This window comes from Castanea sativa, chromosome 2 (genome assembly GCF_040712315.1).
Source record: "Castanea sativa cultivar Marrone di Chiusa Pesio chromosome 2, ASM4071231v1".
NCBI lineage: Eukaryota > Viridiplantae > Streptophyta > Magnoliopsida > Fagales > Fagaceae > Castanea > Castanea sativa.
In genome coordinates, this window is record NC_134014.1 from 12,480,952 (window position 1) to 12,501,330 (window position 20,379).

At 34.7% G+C, this 20,379-nt stretch overlaps 3 protein-coding genes and 1 pseudogene across 3 annotated transcripts; 3 read left to right on the forward strand and 1 right to left on the reverse strand.

Moving 5' to 3' along the window:
• The first annotated feature begins 2,074 nt into the window (after nt 1-2,074).
• Nucleotides 2,075-2,539, forward strand: LOC142624896 (bZIP transcription factor 53-like). The gene has a single exon (XM_075798627.1). The coding sequence runs from the start codon at nt 2,075-2,077 to the stop codon at nt 2,537-2,539; it is 465 nt and encodes a 154-aa protein (XP_075654742.1).
• Nucleotides 2,540-7,745: 5,206 nt separating this feature from the next.
• On the reverse strand, nt 7,746-11,949 carry LOC142623677 (putative bifunctional TENA-E protein). The gene is made up of 3 exons (XM_075797120.1): nt 11,729-11,949; nt 10,359-10,576; nt 7,746-8,415 (listed from the first exon to the last, which is right to left on the reverse strand). The coding sequence occupies exons 1-3, from the start codon at nt 11,885-11,887 to the stop codon at nt 8,100-8,102; spliced, it is 693 nt and encodes a 230-aa protein (XP_075653235.1). The 5' UTR covers nt 11,888-11,949; the 3' UTR covers nt 7,746-8,099.
• Nucleotides 11,950-13,137: 1,188 nt separating this feature from the next.
• Nucleotides 13,138-16,608, forward strand: LOC142624897 (V-type proton ATPase subunit c''2-like; annotated as a pseudogene).
• Nucleotides 16,609-19,139: 2,531 nt separating this feature from the next.
• Nucleotides 19,140-19,958, forward strand: LOC142623160 (nicotianamine synthase-like). Its single transcript, XM_075796562.1, has one exon. It carries the CDS (start codon nt 19,140-19,142, stop codon nt 19,956-19,958), a length of 819 nt encoding a protein of 272 aa, XP_075652677.1.
• The last annotated feature ends 421 nt before the right edge of the window (nt 19,959-20,379 follow it).

Here is a 20,379-nt window from a genome sequence, read left to right on the forward strand (position 1 = left end):
AAATGATAAATTTTACTTTATACGTGTTTGACTCCCACTTTTAAGAGCAATTTTCAAAATACTGAAAAAAAAAATATTTGGGAGACCATTTTTATTTTTGAGATTAAAAAAAAAGTTTACAAAAAGTAACCTGTAGACTTTGTAAATTACTTTTTTGGGGGGATAATGATAAAGAAATAGAGATTATATACTTTTTTTTAATATATAATGATAAGTTTCAAATTTGAAGTGATAATTTTTTTTGGAGATAAAGATAAGTTCCTTAATTTAGGAGATAGAAGAGTTTAGACAAATCTGTGCAATCAATTGTTTTCGATTTATTTACAACTATGTCATTAAAAACAGTTTTTGTATCTTGAAAACATCCTTTCAGCAGTTTTCAAAATCATGTTTTAAATAAGGAAAATAGGATACAATTTTTTGAAAACTGTATTTAGAGAATATCCGTCAAAAAATATATTCAAGTGTGGGACTACCATTTATGGTTTGCAAAACAAAAAATTATATTTAAACCCCCTTACCAAATAGGCCCTAAAGTATTTTATATTTTGAATTTTAATTTGTAGATTTCAAAATCTAATAATCATTGTGTACTTTTGGCATGATGGTCACTTTACAAGTTTAAGTTATTGTTGGGTGGGGAGGATAGGGGACATGGTTCAAGTCTTTTTTTTTTTTTTTTTGAGAGAGTTCAACCTATGTCGTCTACTCCTGATGATAGCTCTTTATCATCAGACCAAGACACCAATCAGTTTTTGGTGCAGGTAGGGATCGAACCCTAGATCTCTTATACAACCATCAGAGACTTTCCCAGTTAAACTATTTGGAACCCACATACATATAGTTAGGTTATATTAGAGTAGGATTTCTATCTCAAATAAAAGAAAAATTATATCCTTACAATTGTAGGCTTCCTATTGCACCACTTGTCTTGTTCTTAATAAACTGGGAAAATTTTAATTAATACCAACAAACCCAATCAATTTGTTTCTATATATTGTGTGGTGTTGAGAGTTAAAATATTTGTTCTTTCAATAAAAATCTACAACAATTTCACGGCATCTAATTTGTCAAACAGAAATTACAATTAATTAATTTTTTTTTTAATGATCACGTGTGAGGTGTTAGACAAATTGTAGTGAAATTGTTATACCAAAATTTACAATTAATTTTTTTTTAATGACCATGTGTGGTGTTAAACAAATTGTATATTATTGTGAAATTGTTATGAATTTTTATTATGAACTTAGCATCTCTCTCGCCCTAGATACATTACCTCTTAAAACTTGAATTATGTACCATGCTATTACTCATTCCTTTCGCATAGAAGTAAATCTCATACAACCAAAGTCTAGTATACCGGGTGTATGTAATAATTTTTGTATCAAAAGTCAAAATGAGGTGGCAATCATTCTAAGTTTAAAGCTAATGTCAAATTAATTGCTGTCCAACACGGCTATATACCCTTCAAATAGGATCATTACAACTTACAAGTTTTCACATCTTCTGTTGGAAATAGTAGAAGTTTTATTTATTTTTATTTTGAGAAGAATATGAGATAGAATATTTTGGTTTATACTTTATACTACATATTAGCCAAAAATTACTTAAAGAAAAGTCTACAATTAGCTGTCAAAAACTAATCTTTTACTGCACCGACCCGGAAAGATTACAATTTTTTTTAAAAATTTTATTTATTTATTTAATACTAATCCAATTAAAAATCATAATACTGACAGGATAAGACATCCTTGTTTACTATATATTCCCTTTGTTCCTATGTTTTAGGTTTCTAGAACTCTTCCTTGAGATCCAAGTTCTTGCTCCCTTACTTTTTTAAGGTTGAATATCACGTTCGTACTTTCTTAGCATTGTGTAGGTCAAATTTTCTTTGGTCTAAGCGAATCTGACTCGCTAGAACAAGTGAACAACCTTCCCTTGAGTTGTGATGTGTGAAGCATATATGAACTACGTTATTTATATCCTTCTCTTGCATTCAGTGTCAGTAATTTTATTTTGTTGGTTATATACGTTTTATGTTGAACTTTCACTCACTTTGTCTTTAACTAAACCTATGAATCCATCAGAGGGGAAACAAATGCAATCGATTCAGGCAGTGAGTTTAGTGTCTGAAGCTGATGCAATACGTGCATTCTTGGACGAGAAGAGAAGGAAGAGATTGCAATCAAACAGAGAATCCGCGAAGCGGTCACGGGTAAAGAAGCAAAGGAAGCTGGAGGATTTGGCCTTGGAAAAGGGCTGGCTGTTGAAGGACATAGAGGAGAAAGAGAAGAAGTTAGAGCAATCAGAGAGAGAATGGCATGCATTGGAGTCAGAGAACAATGTTCTGATGAGGACTGAAAAATTGAGATTGGCTCAGTATTTGAATAGCTTGCATTTGTTGATGAAAAATCTTGGGATCTCATACAATAAACCTGAGAGTACTCCAGCAGAGCCAATGTTTAATCCTTGGCATGTCCCTAGTCCCAATCAAAATTTTGGGCCTGTCCTAGCATCTGCAGGAATACTTAGGCTTTAGTTTAGTCAGAAATTTGATCTCTCTGTGGAATAGGATTGGTTGACATGTGTATTTGTATTCATGTGGATAAAATCTGTTGGAATGTTTATAAGTTGGTGGTTTATAGTGTCTGATTTTAGTATTTTAATTCCATTTGGTAGTGTCATTAGTTTGTTTGTTTGTTTTTGTTTTTTTTTTTCCTTTTTGTTTTTCTAGAAACAAACACACAAGAAAGGGCCATGTCATGGTTGTTTTCTGTTTATTGTTTTTTGTTTTCTAGAAATAAGCACACGGGAATGAAAAACAGTTTTAACTTTTAATATAAAGGTATACTACAAACTCTACTAAAGAGCCAAGGTTGGTAGTGTCTTTTGTTGGTAATCGTAGATAAGTTATTTCTCATTTTTAAAGGTCTTATGGGCATGTTTGAAAATAATTCTAGTTCAAACAAATCCGATTACTTCTCTATTAAATTCTCTGTAATCTAAATTGAATTGCCTTCTTAATTGAATTTCTTAACACGAAGGTGAGGCAGGACAACTAGAATGAAATTAAAACAATAATAAAATAAAGGATATGACTTAGGAGTTAGCATCTAAGTCTGGCTTGGAGTCAGCACCAAGCGGGGGAACGACTAGGAGTCAGCACCTATGGTAGATCTAGAGTCAACACCAAATCAAAGAGAAACTAAATGACCATTTTTTTCATTCATCAAAATATCAACTATCTCCTCAAGGAGTACAATAGGTTGCTTATAAAGGATTGCTAAACCCTAGTTCTAATTAGCTAGAAAACCATAATTACTTTATTACTAAAATAATCTTGCTTCCAAATTAAAATACTAATAGCCTAATAAACTATTATGACCTAAAACATAAAAATACAATTGACTTGCAAACATAAATAATACTAAATAATAATCTTCTTCCGTCTTCCGCATCAAAAGGCATAGTACAAACTCTACACAGGCACACTACAAACTCTACTCAAAAGCCAAGGTTAATAGTGTCTTTAGTTGGTAATCATAAATAGGTTATTTCTCCTAGGGCTGTCCACGGGTCGGGTTTGTGCCCAACCCGGAACCGACTCGATGTAATCGGATTTTGGAAAAACTCACCCGCCGTCGACCGCCGGAGTAAACGGGTCGGGCGGATTAGACTTCAACGGGTGACGGATGGGTCTCGGTCGGTGTCAAAGATCTGAGAAAACGGTGAGAAAATCGCGAGAAAAGGTGAGAAAAACCCAGATCCGGCGAAAATCTCATCGGAATCTATGAGATTTCGCTAGATCCGGCGGTAATCTCACCTGATTCGATGAGATTTCAATAGATCTGGTCAAAATATCGTCGGATCTACGTGAAATAGCGCCTGAATCAAGGTTTTTCGCTGAAATCTGGGTTTTTTTTTTCGTCGGAATCTGGGTTTTTCGCCGGATTATGAGTTTTCGTCGGTCGGTTCGGGTTTTTCGGGTTTTTGGGGGAGAAAACCGAAACCGACCCGCTGACGTCAGTTTCTAGTGGAGAAAATTCGTCGCCGACCATCGGAGTAAGTCGGGTCGATCGGTTTTCGATCGGGTCTCCGGTTGGGTCGGGTCACCAGATATGTGTGGACAGGCCTAATTTCTCCTATTAAAGGGTCTTATGGGCGTGTTTAAAAATAATTCTAGTTCAAACAAATCCGATTAATTCTCTGTTATATTTCCTGCTATGCCTTCTTAATTGAATTTCAAATGGGTTTTTCAATTGACAACCTCTATTACCCAAACCACAAACGAGTTGTCAAACAGGTTTTTCAATTGACAATAGCCAACATGCAATTTTTATATCTTGTACCCGGCATATATGCCGGGTGTGAGACACAGGGGCGGGCCCCACAGTGTGTGGGGCCCGCCCCTGTGTGAGACACCCGGCATATATGCCGGGTGCAGGATATACGGCCTCAGCCAACATGACCCATAACACAACTGTATATGGGCATGCATTGATTGGGTTGAGTTTGAGGTATCATCCAAACCAACTATTTACAACAATTATTCAATAAACAATTACCATTTATACAAGTGGGACTAATATTTTAATTTCAAACTAATTAAGTCTCAAAAACCAATATATAAAATTAACAAAATTAAACTGAATCCCACAATCTAAAATATATTAAACTAATAAATTTAACATTCATATATTTTATTTTATTTTATGAGTGTAAATTAGACCTAAGTAACAAATTAAGTAATAAGGTTTTTAAAAAATAATAAATTAAACCTATAATTTCAGAAGTAATAAATTAAACCATAAGTTTTTAAAAAGTAACAATTAATAGTCAAGGATTTAAAATGTGTTTTTCTTAAATTAAATTATTGAAATGTGATTTTCTTAAATTAAATTATTAATTATGTAGGTTAGATCAAATTACTTAAGTTAAAGTCACTTCATCACACATGTGTGATGAGACTCTTTTTTATTTTTTTATTTTAGGTTTAGTATCATAATGTTTAAAAGTGAGATAGAGATAATGTTTAAAAGTGAGATAGAGATAATGTTCTAAGAAATCTTTATTTACATGTGACTTGATAAAAGTTTGAAATTTTAAAAATAAAAAATAGTAATTCAAATTGGAAAAGAGAAAAAAAAAATGCGTGCGATAAGGCACTTTTTAATTTTGGGTTTAGTATTAATGAGATAGAAAAGGTGTCCTAATTTTTAGGATTTTTGTTTACGTATGAGTTGATAAAAGTTTGAAATTTTGAATTTAAAATAAAAAGTGGTAATTTTGATTATTTTGGGTTTAGTATCGGTGAGATAGAGATAATGTCTTAATTTTTAGGATCTATATTTAAGTGTGAGTTGATAAAAGTTTGAAAATTTGAATTTAAAATAAAAAGCGGTAATTCTGAGAAAGAAAATTGCCTAAAACTTAGGAATTTTTTTAAAAAAATAGTAAATTACTCTTTTAACCAATTTGTGTTTTTTAATTTAAAATTATTTAACTTAAAGATAAGGGTTTTTTTAGAGAGTTTAAGAATTTTTGTGTGATGAGGCTCTTTTTAATTTTTATTTATTTATTTTGGGTATAGTGTATAATATCCTAATTCTTAGTAGGGATGGCAATTTAAATCCGACCCGCGGATACCCGATCTAACCCGACCCTAATGGGCCGGGTTTTACCCGGTCCGATAAAGAATAGGGTCGGGTATGAGTTTTAAAAAAAAACCCGAAGCGGGTCTGGGTCGGGTCCGGGTTTTATCAAAAAAATCCAAACTCGGCCCGAAACCCAACCCGGATAAATACCCGGTTAAATACCCGGTATACTAAATTACCCCCTTATATATATATATTTTCTGATTTTGTAAGTTGTAACCCTAACTCTCTACTCTCTACTCACTCCACACACACAGCCGCCTCTCTCACCCAGCCACCCTCAGCCCTCTCGCCTCTTGCCTCAGCACAGCCCTGCCTCAGCCAGCCCTGCCCTCAGCCCGCAGCCATCTCGCCTCAACCCGCAGCCATCTCGCCTCGCGGCCTCTCTCTCTCTCTCTCAGATCCGTTCATTTCCATCTCGATCTGATTAGGTACGTGCCTTCATTTCCATCTCGATCTGATTTCTCTTCCTCTCTTTCTCTTCATTTCTTTACTCCTTCTCTCTCTCTTTAAAATCTGTAGCTTTTCTGAGTTTCTGAGAATGAATATTGGGGACCTTTAAATGGAAGGGAAAAAGAGGGTAATATGTGAAAACAAGAGTGTGTGAGTTCTGTATGGTGAGTGTGTGAGTCCATAGACTTGGGTGATTCTGTAGCAAACTTTACAATTGATAGTTGGAATTTTGATTTCATTTTCATTGCTGTTGTACACACAAAAACAAACCACGCTCATTGTTGTACAAACAGGTTTTTTGTGCGCTCATCTCTATGATTTGCTGATTTTTAAAATTTTTTTTGGTTGAAGAATCAAAAATTGTGAGGTAGATTGAGTTATTATTATTATTATTATTTATTTTATTTAATTTTTCGATGTTATTTGAATTGTTGAATGCTGGATTGGAAGTAGTCAAAGTCGGCGAAATGTTGCTGTGAATATTCTGCGTTGTGTTTTCTTCTTTTTCGTTTACCCTATTTGTGTATAATTTGTTGCTGTGAAGTTTATTCCATTTTTTAATTCATTGTTGTTGTAGGTTCTTCAACTATGTCCGGTGATTGTGATCTTCAAACAATTCTTGATGATGGGGAGCCTAATGAAGAGGATGGGAGTTGTGTCACAGTTGTGGACGATTAAACATTTTGTAATAATTTAGTAGCCGTTTTAATTTCTTAGACTTGTTAGATTAATTTGTTGGTTTGTAATTATTCTAAACCATTTGCAATTTCTTAGTCTTTTTAATATGTTGATTTGTGGAGGATAAGACATTTTGTAATTTCTTAGACTTGTGAGATTTATTTTGTAGCTTTTTAAGTAATTTATTGCCATATAAGATGATTTTGGGTGCCATATAATGATATAAATGGAGGTAAATGATTTGGCTACCATATAACAGGGCAAATCTTGGCATTTGGGCCATGTTAAATGACTTGAATGAGCTTGAATTTAGGGAAAAAAATTTAATGGGCTTCAAAAAATTTTTTTTTTTTTGGTTGGGCTAAATTTAGGCCCAATAAGTTAAACGAGGCCCGCGGGACCCGCGGGGCCCGGCAGGGCGGGTCTGGACCCCGAGAAAAAAACCCGATTATTATTCGGGCCGGGTCCGGGTTTCGGGTCTTGGCCCGCGGGTCGGGTCCGGGTATGTAAAAACTCGGCCCGAACCCGACCCGTTGCCATTCCTAAGAATTTCTTAGGATTTTTCTTTGCGGGTGAGTTGATAAAAGTTTGAAATTTTGAATTTAAAATATGGTAATTTAGAGTAAGAGAAAGAAAAAGGCCTAAAACTTAGGAACTTTTTAAAAATTAGTAAATTACTCTTAACCAATTTGTGTTTTTAAATTTAAAATTATTTAACTAGAGGATAGAGGTATTTTAGAGAGTTTAAGAATTTGTGTGAGGATATTTTAGCATGCAAAATGATGAAACCCAAACATAGAATCATGTTATTAGTAGTATAGATAATTAAAACACAACCCATTAACCAATGAAAAATCGACCTGAGTCATTGGGTTGAGTCATGGGTTAAATGCACACCCTAATCACTTGACCATACATATTGGTAGCACTGGTATCTCTCCAGTAAAATGCAACTTTACAGGAGCAGGTTTTAAAGTCCTCTTCATAAACTTATAAAACTAAGAGCACATAATGCTACATTTAAAGCATAACTTCACACTCGCTGCTTGTCCATAAACTACCAGATTAATTATAAGTATGCATATATTCAGTACATACTAACTACTGCCTATGTTCCATTCCACACCAAGGTGATGAGGCAAAACGGAAAAGCTGAGGAAGGACCCAAATATACATGTTTTGATAGATCCTAAAGAGCAAAGATTGAGGAAATGCTATACCATACTATATTTTCTTAGCATTTTATACTCTAATTCAGTGCAATATAGTCCACCAGCTCACTACATAATGTGAGGTTTCGGAAGTATAGGCTGATCAAGCCGACCCATGGCTCATGTTCCAAAATTCAACTTCATGTTCCAAAACACGTAGTAAAGTTACTTCAGCTTTCGTGAGCACATCATCAGGTGTCTTCCCTAGACGCCTATTAGCAATTTTCTGAAGAGAATTACAATACTGACCGAAACCATCATTACCCCATCTTCGGCAAGTCTCCGTTAGCTCAGCAGGGGTCTTGGAGCCATCCTCCAGGCAGAGGGCAAAGCTTCCTTGATAAACAGCTTCAATGGCCCAAAAGGCTGTGATAGCCACAGTATATTCAACATCTGGGCTCATCAGACTCTCCAGAAATCTGTAAGCACACCATGTAACAGTTAAATTATAACTACAATAAATGAATTATATACTGAACCTGGAAACAGAATCCAAAGAATGCTTAATTTTCTAAGGAATGGCCTTTCAAGGCCAATTAAGATGTCATCTTTGATGCAAAGAAAAACAAGTTGATGATTTAGATTTAAAAATAAGATAAATTAAAAATTAAAAAAAAAAAAGCATCTTTATGCAGAAACGAAGTTGTACTAGCATCTTCTAGATTCATCTCAACAGTTGTTCGAAGTGAAGAACAAAAATACTTGAGGGAACTTGTAGAAATGCGTTTGACTATAATAAGTATAATCTAAAATAGAGATAACATCTAACATAATAGACCTTAACTAGGAGGATCAGCTCCACCTTAGGCAATCTGAAAGACTCATGTCTATGGCTAATAAGATAAGGCTACTATTCAGGCCCGGACATGCTACATAACATGGAACACTGGAACAACCATGGACACAACTCAAATAGGCTCTGGAATTTTTAACCCCGAACTACAAACATTAGAGAGTAGTTCAGCTGGATCAAACTTCATTTGTTTTTCAAGCCCTTCAGGTATATTCATTTATGAAAGCTCGGATTTGTGTGAAAATACAAGAGCTTGTTCAGATCTCCAATTAAAAATTACGACTATATTGTTTTTACTCTAACTTAAGCTAAGTGCAAAATAAGAGTAAATAAGCGCAAACAACTGATAACACTACCCTAAGTCATATTCATGCATTATCAAAAATAAAAGAAAAGTTTAAAGAGTAGGGAAGAGAGATGCAAATACAAGATAACACCGAAACATGTTATCGAAGAGGAAATCGAAGAACTCGGCGAAAAACTTCTCCGCAACCTTCCAAGTCGAAATTGATCCACTAGAGAATAAAGTTATTGTACATGAATAACAAAAAACCCTCCAAGCCTAGTCTACCCAATGTACTTAAGCTCTCCAAGCTCCTGCTACCAACTGGCTTCTCGGAACCTTATCTTCTCTAGCTTTCCGGATCCCGCAATTCAGCTGATTGCATCAGCCAATGAATGACTCATTCCAATACTTCCCAATAGCACCAAAACCTCACTTGACACTCAAAATGGGTATGGTAAGTGTTTGAGCTATCAACCTCTCAAGGATATGGAGATGGAGAGGTAGAAGTTGAGGAAAACCACAAGAAAATGTGTAGATGATTGTAGGTATAACAATCTCTAATTCTCAAGTGTATTTTTTAGGGTTTTCTCTTTGAAAATCACTCCTTACAATTTGTGGGTAATAAGGGTATATATAGTGTGGATAAAGACTTGGTAAAGCAAAACATAACTTTTTGCCAAACAGAGAGTTTAGCGAGTACTTCGCGGGATGGCCTTTCTCGCAAACATTCGCGAAAACCTCTAGACTGGCATGACTCTTCATCTTTCAGTCATGTGCTCTACACGTGACTCTTTCGCGGCTAAGCTTCTAGGCACTTGCGAAATCCACTTGTTTACCCTTTTAAACTTGAGTCTTCACACTCTCTCGCACTCATTCCTTACAATTAAAAACCCACTTAAATACAGGAGAATATGATTGAAGAAATTTCAATCAAATTTGACATGGAATTAAAGCTAACACAAAATAGTTGTAAATTATAACTTTACAATTTACATCAATAAAAGAGTTCATAATCCAATAACCAATAGAAAAATGTTAAGGCTACTACCAATTATACCATAAATGGCTTACAACCTTACATGATAATTAATGCGAGTGATGTCACATCAACAACATAATAAAAATATTTCTCAATTTTCATTATGTTTTGTGCTTAAAAGTGACACGCCAATTTTTAAGGTTTATGTATTAAAACTTGTAATACCCCTAGCATCAATCGCAACAAATGTAATGGAGGAAATTAAAATTTATTTGTCATACTAGTATCAGAGACGATATGATACCGGCAATAATCTTGATTTGCCTTTTGAGGGACAACTTCAGATAGTTGAACACCCCACTTGGCGGCTTCGCTCTTAAACCACGCAATCTCATCATTTAGAGAAGCCATGCCGCTCAATATGACTTCCATATCACTACTATCATCTGACTCCTTCCATGCCTTTATCAACACACTTGCCACAAATGGGGCAAAGGCTCTAACAAATATGTAATCCTGTCCCTGCAAAAAAGAAATGTTGAATGTACTACAAATTAGAAAAATTGATAAATGTATTGCAAATTTTTAATCTTGTCCCTACCAAAAGAAAAAGGGGAAATTCCAAATGTACTACAAATTAAAAAAAGAAGCTAAATGCTTTCAAAATAAGTGTGAACATGAATATGATTGTCGCTACTATTAATAACATAAATAAATAATGCATTAGTGCGTAAGACTTTTGTAAAAATTTGAAGTACCTAACATCAATTTAAAAAAGACAAAAAAAGAAGAAGAATTTAAATCAGTCTTTAGCACGAACTACTATTAAGTGCTTGGCAATTCAGAAAATGGAAGAAAGGAAGAATGGGAATAGAAGGGAATGACAGTTACTTCAAGGGTAACTACCTTGAGAGAAAGATAGAGAGTTAGAGAAGGATAGAGAGAACAAACTTGGTTAATTTCTTGGATACCTCTTATTGATCATCATAGCAGCTTAAAAATAATACAATCCCATATTTTCCCCCCAAAACTAACCACTTACTGCTTAACAGTAACTGACTGAACAATGTAACTAACAGTAACAACTAACTGAATCTCCTAGCAACACTAATCTATTATACTCACATGATATTCCAGTACATACACATATAGCCACTAGCTAAAATAGTTAGTTTCCTAACAACTAATGAACAGAAATTGGAAAATGCTAAAAATAATAATTTTAGCAGATATAGCAATGAATTTGATTGGTTCATTAATGCCACGTCAACAATACAGTAAATTAATTTCTTAATTAGTTTCTTAACGAATTGGTTTTTGGTGCAGTCAGAATTGAACTGCATCTCTTATTTAAGAATCAACTGGAACCACTAGTAGGCATCATTGCATTCTAGTTGTCCACCAAAACCAAACGGTTGGTTCTTTTCTTAAACCGTTAAACGAGAAAAGCTTTTTAATTAATTTAAATTTAAATTTAAAAAAAAAAAAAAAACAACAACAACAATCACTAATAACAGAAATGAGAAAACCGTGTCGTGAATGGTTTAAACCGTAGTTTAAGATAGCGGTTTCCACCGAAAGCGCAAACTTAAACAGCAAAGCTGAAAAATGGCATGTAGTCTTTTAAATTAGGAACAAAATGGTATAATAAGTAAAAGAAAAAGTGATACCAACCAGCCATGTTTTGAAGGCTTCGAGATCGACGGTCCCATCTCGAATGCTAAGGATGAAAGGGTGCTTTGTAGCTCCGGAGTAAATCAGACGGTGCTTCCTCATCCACGTGCCTATCATCCCGCTCTTCTCCACTTCTTCCCTCGTCTTCTTCCCTTCCATTCCTCTCACTCTCTCTCTCTCGTGTTGTGTTGTGTTGATTTGATGCCAATTTGATGCCAATTTGACTCTTGCCGACTCGCAAGCAAAAATGACTTTTTATTTTCCCCCATAAGTACACGTGTAAGCAGCTTCCATCATTTGCTTTGTAGACAATTTTTTATTTTTGGTGCGGAGTAATTTTTTTTAGTAATTGTATCCGCACAAATTATTATATAATATTTTTATAAAATATTAATATGATCAACTTTTTATTAACTTTTTTATTTATATTTATTATTAATATTATTTATTTATTTATTAATAATTATTCACCACATCAGCAGTTTGTAGGTTTTTTTGTAAAATATTTTGAATCTCTAGCATTATTCAAATTTTTGTAGATTTTTTTGTAAAATATTTTGAATCTCTAGCATTATTCAAATTTTTAATTAACTTGTAAAGGAAATAGTTTCTTTGCATCAATCTTTTTCCAATTTCATATGTGACTAATTTAAGTAATCTACATTGATGATCTTTATAATTTGTCATTTAATGAGTCAGAAAAGATAATTCTAAACCTATTTAGAGCTAAACTTTATAATTTGAAAATTATGATTATTTATAATCGGTGCATTGTAAAATTGATATCATATATAAGGTGATGATGCAAAGAAGATCAGTAGACTAGATGCTTCGGACTTCAAAGGACTACTGGTTCTCTTCGCGGCCTGAAAAAGAAAGAAAAGCGAATCAAAGGCGACCGGGGTTGCCGGCCAAAAACCCTCCGATGGCAAAATTAGTTTTTCTCTCTATGTTATCTGAGTTCCAACTTTTTTGGAGTAAAAATCAACATACCTTGGCCTTGTCTGAAACAACCTTTATATAGTGTTCTTATAGGCGGTTATCAAAATTGGAACTTCTCCTGGATTCAAGGAGAGGTAGAAATCAAACGTAACTTGCATAACCGTTTGGAAGTTATGCTCTTGTTTCACAACGGATACCTGGCGGTTATGCGTGGGATAAGGGATCATCACATCTTGTTCGGAGATTTTCTTAAGTGTAATACCCTCGTCCTGGAGTTCCTCAGTTGAGTGTGCTTTGGCACACGCGCAGGGGCTGTTTCGTCTAAAGGGCAAATTCCTTCAAGACGAGACTGTCGGCACTCTGGACGAGTGCATCACTGGTGGTGCTTACCTCGTCCATAACTCTTCTTCCCTGGACGAGGTAATTGTAGGCAAGTTTCTGAGGGTGTTTACAGTGGTAGGTGGGTCATGGACGATCTGTATGGACGACTCGAAGATAGGCTAAATCAGTTCCCTATCATAAGGTACTTTAATCATAACTTACTCTAACAGATAGAGAGAGGAATAATTTGTTAGAAGGCTAGGATACCATTTCCTTTATACATAATAGTAAAAATATCATAGTAAATTCAATCGCCACATGGACGTTGTCCTTTTTCAATCTACCTCTCCTTTTTAACGTTGGTTTCTTATTTTTTTGCAACTTCAAGCAAAAGAGGTGGAAAAGAAATCTTACTAATTGAGTTAATTAAAATACAGCAATCAAAATTAAAATCTTCTCAAGGCATAAAAAATATTGTATCGGAGCATTAGTCTTATAATTCAAGTATGGACTAAAAGCCTAAATGTGATATTGTTTTAATCACAACTTCTGCCTCTCCTTTTAACATATTTTGTAACGGGCTGAGATGAGCCGACAGTGAAGCCCTTTAATATTTGGGCCTGCCTACGCCAAATCAGGCCCATGAGTATCACCAGCTAATTTACCATTTTAGTCAGGCACAGAAACAGCATCAATGGACAGCGGCGCGTGTACCCACGCGCTCGTGAAGATGTCTCCCCTTCACCTTCGCCGCCGTCAGAATTTCAGTCGCCATTGTCGTATCTGTCCTCGGTGCCGCCGGGTATCTCCTCTTGCTCTCTTTTCTATCATCATATTTTATTTTTAACTTTTTTTTTTTAATTATTATAGAATATCTTTTTCTAAAGTTTCTGAAAAGCCTAATATTGTAATTTTGTTGGATTCTTAGGGGCATTTATATAACCGGAAGCAGTTTGATCGGTGCTGCAATCAAAGCTCCCCATATTACTTCCAAGTTCCAAGAATTTAATTAGGTACCATTGCCTCTTCTTCTACTACTTTTTTTTTTTTTAATTTATATTTTTCCATAATGAATTTAAATCTAAATACTTTTAACAAATTCAGTGTTTATATTATATGTTTATTTTAGCTTTTGTTTTTGTTTTTTTTTTAATGATCATTTTAGCTTTTGGGTTTTGGTTAAATTTGATTTTGAACTTGATAACGCACTTTAGTTGCGAAATTTCTGTCTTGAATATTTTAATTAATCTAGATATAAATCAGTAATTTTTTTATATAAGATATAAATCAGTAATTTTTTACTGCATATTATGTAAATTTTTAGTTCAATAGATTGATAAATTAGTGACTATCCCAAAAGTGTAAGTTGTTAGGAAAGGTTGAATTAAACACTTAAACTAATATTCTAAGACTCCTACTCATGTGGAGTAGAGCAGAGACAAGTTTGAACTCATGATGGCCTATTCTAATACCATGATAAATTTTCAATTGTCTCAAAAGCTTAAAAAAAATAAGTTGTATCCTATGTATAAAACTTTTACTTTTGCATGATTCAAAAGAGGTCATGGTAGGTAACCTTATCCTCAATTTGTTTTTGGAGAGGTTGATTTCCAAACTTGAATTTGCGACTTCTCACTTTTGGTGGAAGACACTTGCCATCGCACAAAGACCCAAAAGCTTAAATTAATAGAAAATTTTGAATTTAATAACTTTGCCAATATTAACATAGATAAATGAGAAATGATGAGATGCTTAACATATGCCAAGAATTTTGTACTTTTTTTTTAGAAGAAGAATCTTATACTTTATTGGCATTACTTGGTCTCCCTTATGAGGAGAACTAGGTTTCAAATCCCTTTTCCACTTGTTTTAACAATTTATATATATAAAGATTAGATACATAAAATATGTCTAAATAATAAACTATTTAAGAAACTCTTAGTTTCATAGGGAGTTTGTGGTTAAGAGAGAGGGAGAGAAATAATAAATAAAGTAAAGAAGTATCCACTGGATTGGATATGTATCAGATATGGATATGGCTACTAATTTGTAGTATCAGTGCTTCCTAGATTATCATGCTAGAATTGAAATTGTTAGCAAATGTGTATTGTATTTGTGTATTATGAAGAACATGAACTTACTCGTTAACCTAGTATTCACTGCTTTAGTGATATAGGAAAAATTTTGTAAACTTTTTTACACGTGCTTATGATAGGTTTAAAAAGTCATTAGGATTTGTGGTTTTAGAAGAAAGGGTTAGGGCTACAAATTTATTAGAGTTTGATAAGATTGGGAAAAAGAACAAGACTATTTCTTGAAGCAAACAAGAAGTTAGAAAATTACAGATATAGTTTTGTTTAGGAATCAAAAGCTGGTTTGATGACTTTGTGGTAGAAAAAGTCCCCAGGGTTTTAGAGTTCTGATTGGTAAGGAGAAGAGTTTGATTAAGGGTTGTATGGAAGAAGGAAAAGGGAACATTTAATTGTGCTCAGGTGCCATTACCACAAGAGAAGAAGGAAAGAGAGCAGAAAAGAGGAATACAAATATTTTTTGCCTTTATGTTTTAATTTGGAGGGGGGCTTCTAGCATTCTTTCAAACTATGCTAGAAAGCAATTTCCATTTTCACCAACTAATTGCATTGGGACAACATGCATGACAGAGTAATAATGAACTTTGATTGTATGTGTATGCGTGTGTGTGTGTGTGTGTGAGAAAGAGAGAGAGAGAGTAAATGTACAAGCTAGCATATAGACTTCTCTAGCTCATTATTTTAGTTGGAGTAGATAAACGCCCTAAATATGCTTCTGTATAAGCAATTTTGTTTCTCTCTATAGATGAAATGAGAAACCCCAGTTTGTGTTTTTTTTTTTTGGTAACTGGGTTTCTGCTTTGAAGTATCATATATTATGATCTAACCATCCCCACAATGTCAATTTTTAACACCAGGCTGCAAATGATCTGCATACCTTGATACTTTTGTTGATATCTTGATTTATCAGCAAATTAAAAAATGAAGATACTTTTTATGATACCTTGAATTAGATCCAACAATGCACTTTTTCTGGTTGCACTTCTAATGTACAGCTACTTTTTATTTTGGGGGTACAAACCTGTTATACCTCTTATGTATGGATGGCTCCAAATTTTTTTTCCCCAGTGTTATCTTTTGTGAAGCTGTTGCAATTTATGGTTTTATCGTGGCAATTATTCTACAAACAAAGTTAGAGAGTGTTACAAAATCACAGATTTAAATTTATGCACCTTAGTCTCTTAGAGCAGGATATGCGATCTTTGCCTCTGGGATTATTGTGGGCTTTTTAAACCTTGTCTGTGGGTTCTAATCTCGTCTTTTACTCTTAGATCCTCCAATGGAGTTCTCCTAACTAACACTCAAAAAAAATTTTCCCTTGCTCTTACAATTGTGCAGATTCTTCTTTTGACAACAGGTTATGTGTGGGAATCATTGGAAGCAGCTGCGCTTTGTCTGATGCTCAAAACTCCTCCCTTTTTGTAAAGATTCTTGTTATCGAAATCTTTGGTAGTGCACTTGGGTTGTTTGGAGTGACTGGGAATTATTATGTCAGCTCAAGCCACATGGCCTGCAAAAACAGTGTAATTTTCTACGCTAAATGGAACATTAGGTTTTGGTTATGACACAGTATCATAAATATGCTCTGTATTCTTTCATCAATTATTAATAGGCATGTTAATAGTTTGTGCGGAGATATTTTGTATTCAATCTAAACAATGTGTATCATTGTGTTTGTCTTTGTGGGCTATTTTATTGAATCTTTTCCATGAAAATCATGTTAGACTTTTTTTCCATTCTAGAAGTTAAGCTAGTTTATCCGTGGAGAGATAGGATGAATATAAATTAGAGTGTTCATAAGCTGCACCAGCTGGTTTTAGGACCTTTGGCACACTGCATTAGTCCCTTAAGTTTTTGGAAAATTGCTTTGTGATCGCCACATCACGTCTCTTGGTAGCCAACTTTTCAATACGATAGTATGATACACTTTGTGCCACACACTACTAGAGCAAACCAATGTCTGTGTCCGAAGCTTTTAGTAAGATATTCAGAGGGCAAAAATCATTAATTGGGGAGTTGGGGGAGCCAATAGCTTAACTCAACCATGATGATCAGATGCATGAGTTCTGATTTGCTTCCTTAAAGATTATTGATAGAATATTAAAGATAGATACAGAGAACAATAGCAAAAATTAATCAGTATTTTAAAGTTGCAGGGAACTAGCTACTATGAATATAAATTAGGGTGTTCATAGGCTGCACCAGCCGGTTTTTAAAACCTTTGGCACAATGCATTGATCCCATATGGTCAGTTTGCATTGATCCCTCTACTTGACTACTCCCCCTCCCTCCCTCCCTCCCCTCAATCCAAACTGGCCATTAATTTTTAGAAAAATGCCTAGTGATCACCACATCATAATTGTTGGTAGCCAACTTTTCGTTGGGATGGTTCCTATAGGTTGGTTGGCAGTTTTGTCATTTTCTTAACAACCAATAATGTGTATCATTGAATATTTAAAGGACAGAATTTTTCTCCATACTGATTTGGAGGACAGTTACTTCAACTGCTATCTAGTGACACTAGTAAATAATTTGTTGCAACGTTTTCCATGAACTACTAGAGCAAGTCAGCAAACCAATGTCTGTGTCTGAAGCTTGATAAGATATTCAGGGGGAAAAAGCATGAATGAGGACTTGGGAGCCAATAGCTTAACTCAACCATGATGATCAGATTCAGATGCACGAGTTCTGGTTTGCCACCTTAAAGATTATCAATAGAATATTAACATAGATACAGAGAGCAATAGCATAAATTAATCAGTATTTTAAAGTTGCAGGGAACTGGCTACTATGATGCCATGAAATGTCGACATAATAGACTCATAAAATTGAATGAATGCGTTGCCTTTTGTGTTGATTAATGTGGAGTGCTTTAACAGAGAAGTTTAAATTTTACTGACACTTAACTGTAGTGAATTTTATATTGCAACATGTGTAGATGATAATATGGTGAATTGCTCTATATGATGCCTAGCACCACCTTTGATATTGATTTAAGAATGGTGGTTTAAATGACTCTAATAAATAACGTAAAGTTATGTTATCCCATTTCCTCCCATTGCATGGCGACACGATGGTACGATACACTTTGTTCAGTGGTAGGAAGTCATATGAGGGAATAAATATGACTCATATTCATGGTGAGCAAAAAAGTATGACTCATATTCACGGTGCCTCGTCAGTCATGACTTTATCATGGCTTTTTGGCCACTATAGAACTTTCCTATGAAAATTTCTTGTTGCGTCTTAGGCTGTATTTTTTGAGCAAAATGAGTAAAAAAAAAAATTATAAGAAATTCATGCAACTGTGAGGCAGGTATAAACACAAATTTTAAGGTATTCAACTGATAATTGCCCCTAGGATTCCATGTAATTCACCTCCAGCGTAAAACAAAATCATCAATTATAGATAATAATTCTGAAATTTCCTTATAAGAGAGTCTCTAACGAATAACTTATTTGATTAGTATAACAAGAAGATCAAAATTGAAAATTTCGTGGTACAAGTCCATTTAAAACACAAACTCACCTCCTTATCACAAGCTACACGCTAGATGTTTAACATAAAATTGTCTTCTCTTGTTTTATTTTAGGGGGGTAGTGCTTGTTCCAACTGTATGGCTATCGATTTGAGAGAGCATTTCATTGAAACAAATGTATCCAAATCTACCTCCAATGACCTGTTTTGACAAGACCAACATAGGTTAATGGCTTTTCAATAAGCTTCTTTAGTTACTAATGCTGAAGCTGTGAAGAACTCCTACGAGGTTCTTGGACTTAAAGACAACTTTTAGCTTTTCCTTGGCGACCCTTCTCCATTGTGGCTTGGACCAATTTGTAGTTGGTCATAGTTTTTTACTAAGAAAAAATTTCTTTAATCACATTGTGCCATCCTATGAGTGGACATTATGATTATGGTAATGAATGGACATCTACAAACTTAGCAACAAAAAAATAGCCATCTACAAGGAAAGGCAGGCCTATAAATTATCATGGAGGGAGTGTCTTGGAGAGGACTAAGTTTTTCCTTAGGAACACTTAATTTTTTCAGTATCTTCATGGACTATCAACAAGAGATTTTGGTGGGAAAGGTTTGTGAGCTCTATGATGAAATTTCAAGCTTAGAAAACCTCAATCCCTCAAAGCATGTTAACACCCTCTTCACTCAACTTGTACTCACTTGTACATCACCATGTCCTATAGATGTTACCAAGCTATGCAAAAGAGTTCATGAAATCAGGTCTAAGCTGATTAAACTTTGTGGGAAGGCTGAGGGACTTTTAGAAAGCCATTTTTCTACCTTCATTGCATCCCATGACAACCCACTTAACCATATCAGCCTCTTTCCTTACTATTCCAATTACCTCAAACTTGGCCAGTTAGAATTCGACATGCTCATCAAGCATTGCAATCAAGTACCCACAAAAGTTGCATTTGTGGGCTCTGGTCCCCTCCCTCTCACCTCAATAGTCTTGGCCTCTTATCACCTTAGGACTACATGCTTTCATAACTATGATATTGACCCTTTGGCAAATTCCAAAGCACTCAACTTGGTTTCATCGGATCCTGACTTGTCAAAGAGAATGTTTTTCCACACTGCAGATGTTATGGAAGTGTCAAATGGTTTAAAGGAATATGAAGTTGTCTTCTTGGCAGCACTAGTAGGCATGGAAAGGGAGGAAAAGGTACAAGCAATTGATCACTTAGCTAAGCACATGGCTCCCGGAGCTATTCTATTGCTCAGGAGTGCGCATGGAGCTCGCGCATTCCTCTACCCTGTCATTGATCCCTGTGATCTTCATGGATTTGATGTTCTATCAGTTTTTCATCCAACGGATGAGGTCATAAATTCAGTAATTATTGCGCGAAAATATTAGTCTACTATATTTACTGGCAAATAATCTGAAATCCAAGGTTTTTAATCCCTTAAACCACGTAAAACAAAATAAGAATTGACTATCGATCATGAGCAGTTGGTATGAATCCTCATCTTGTGTAAGACTTGATAAGCTTATGTAGGCTTGATAAAAATCACTCTACATGCTTTCTACAGAGGGCTAGATGGCTGTTTTGCACCCTCTTATTTTGAATTTGTAGCCCATAACAGATAGTGAAGGGACCTTGGGAAAGTTCAGATCCATATAAGTCCTAGCTGTTTCAGTTTGACTGATTGAGCTGGCTTTCTCAATATTATCATTTCACTATTCTGGAATTTAATTAAGTCTTCTACTTGTCAAACTGTTCTCTTTTATGGCTTCAAGGGAGGATTTTGTTTTTCTTTTAGTGTTATTGTTGATG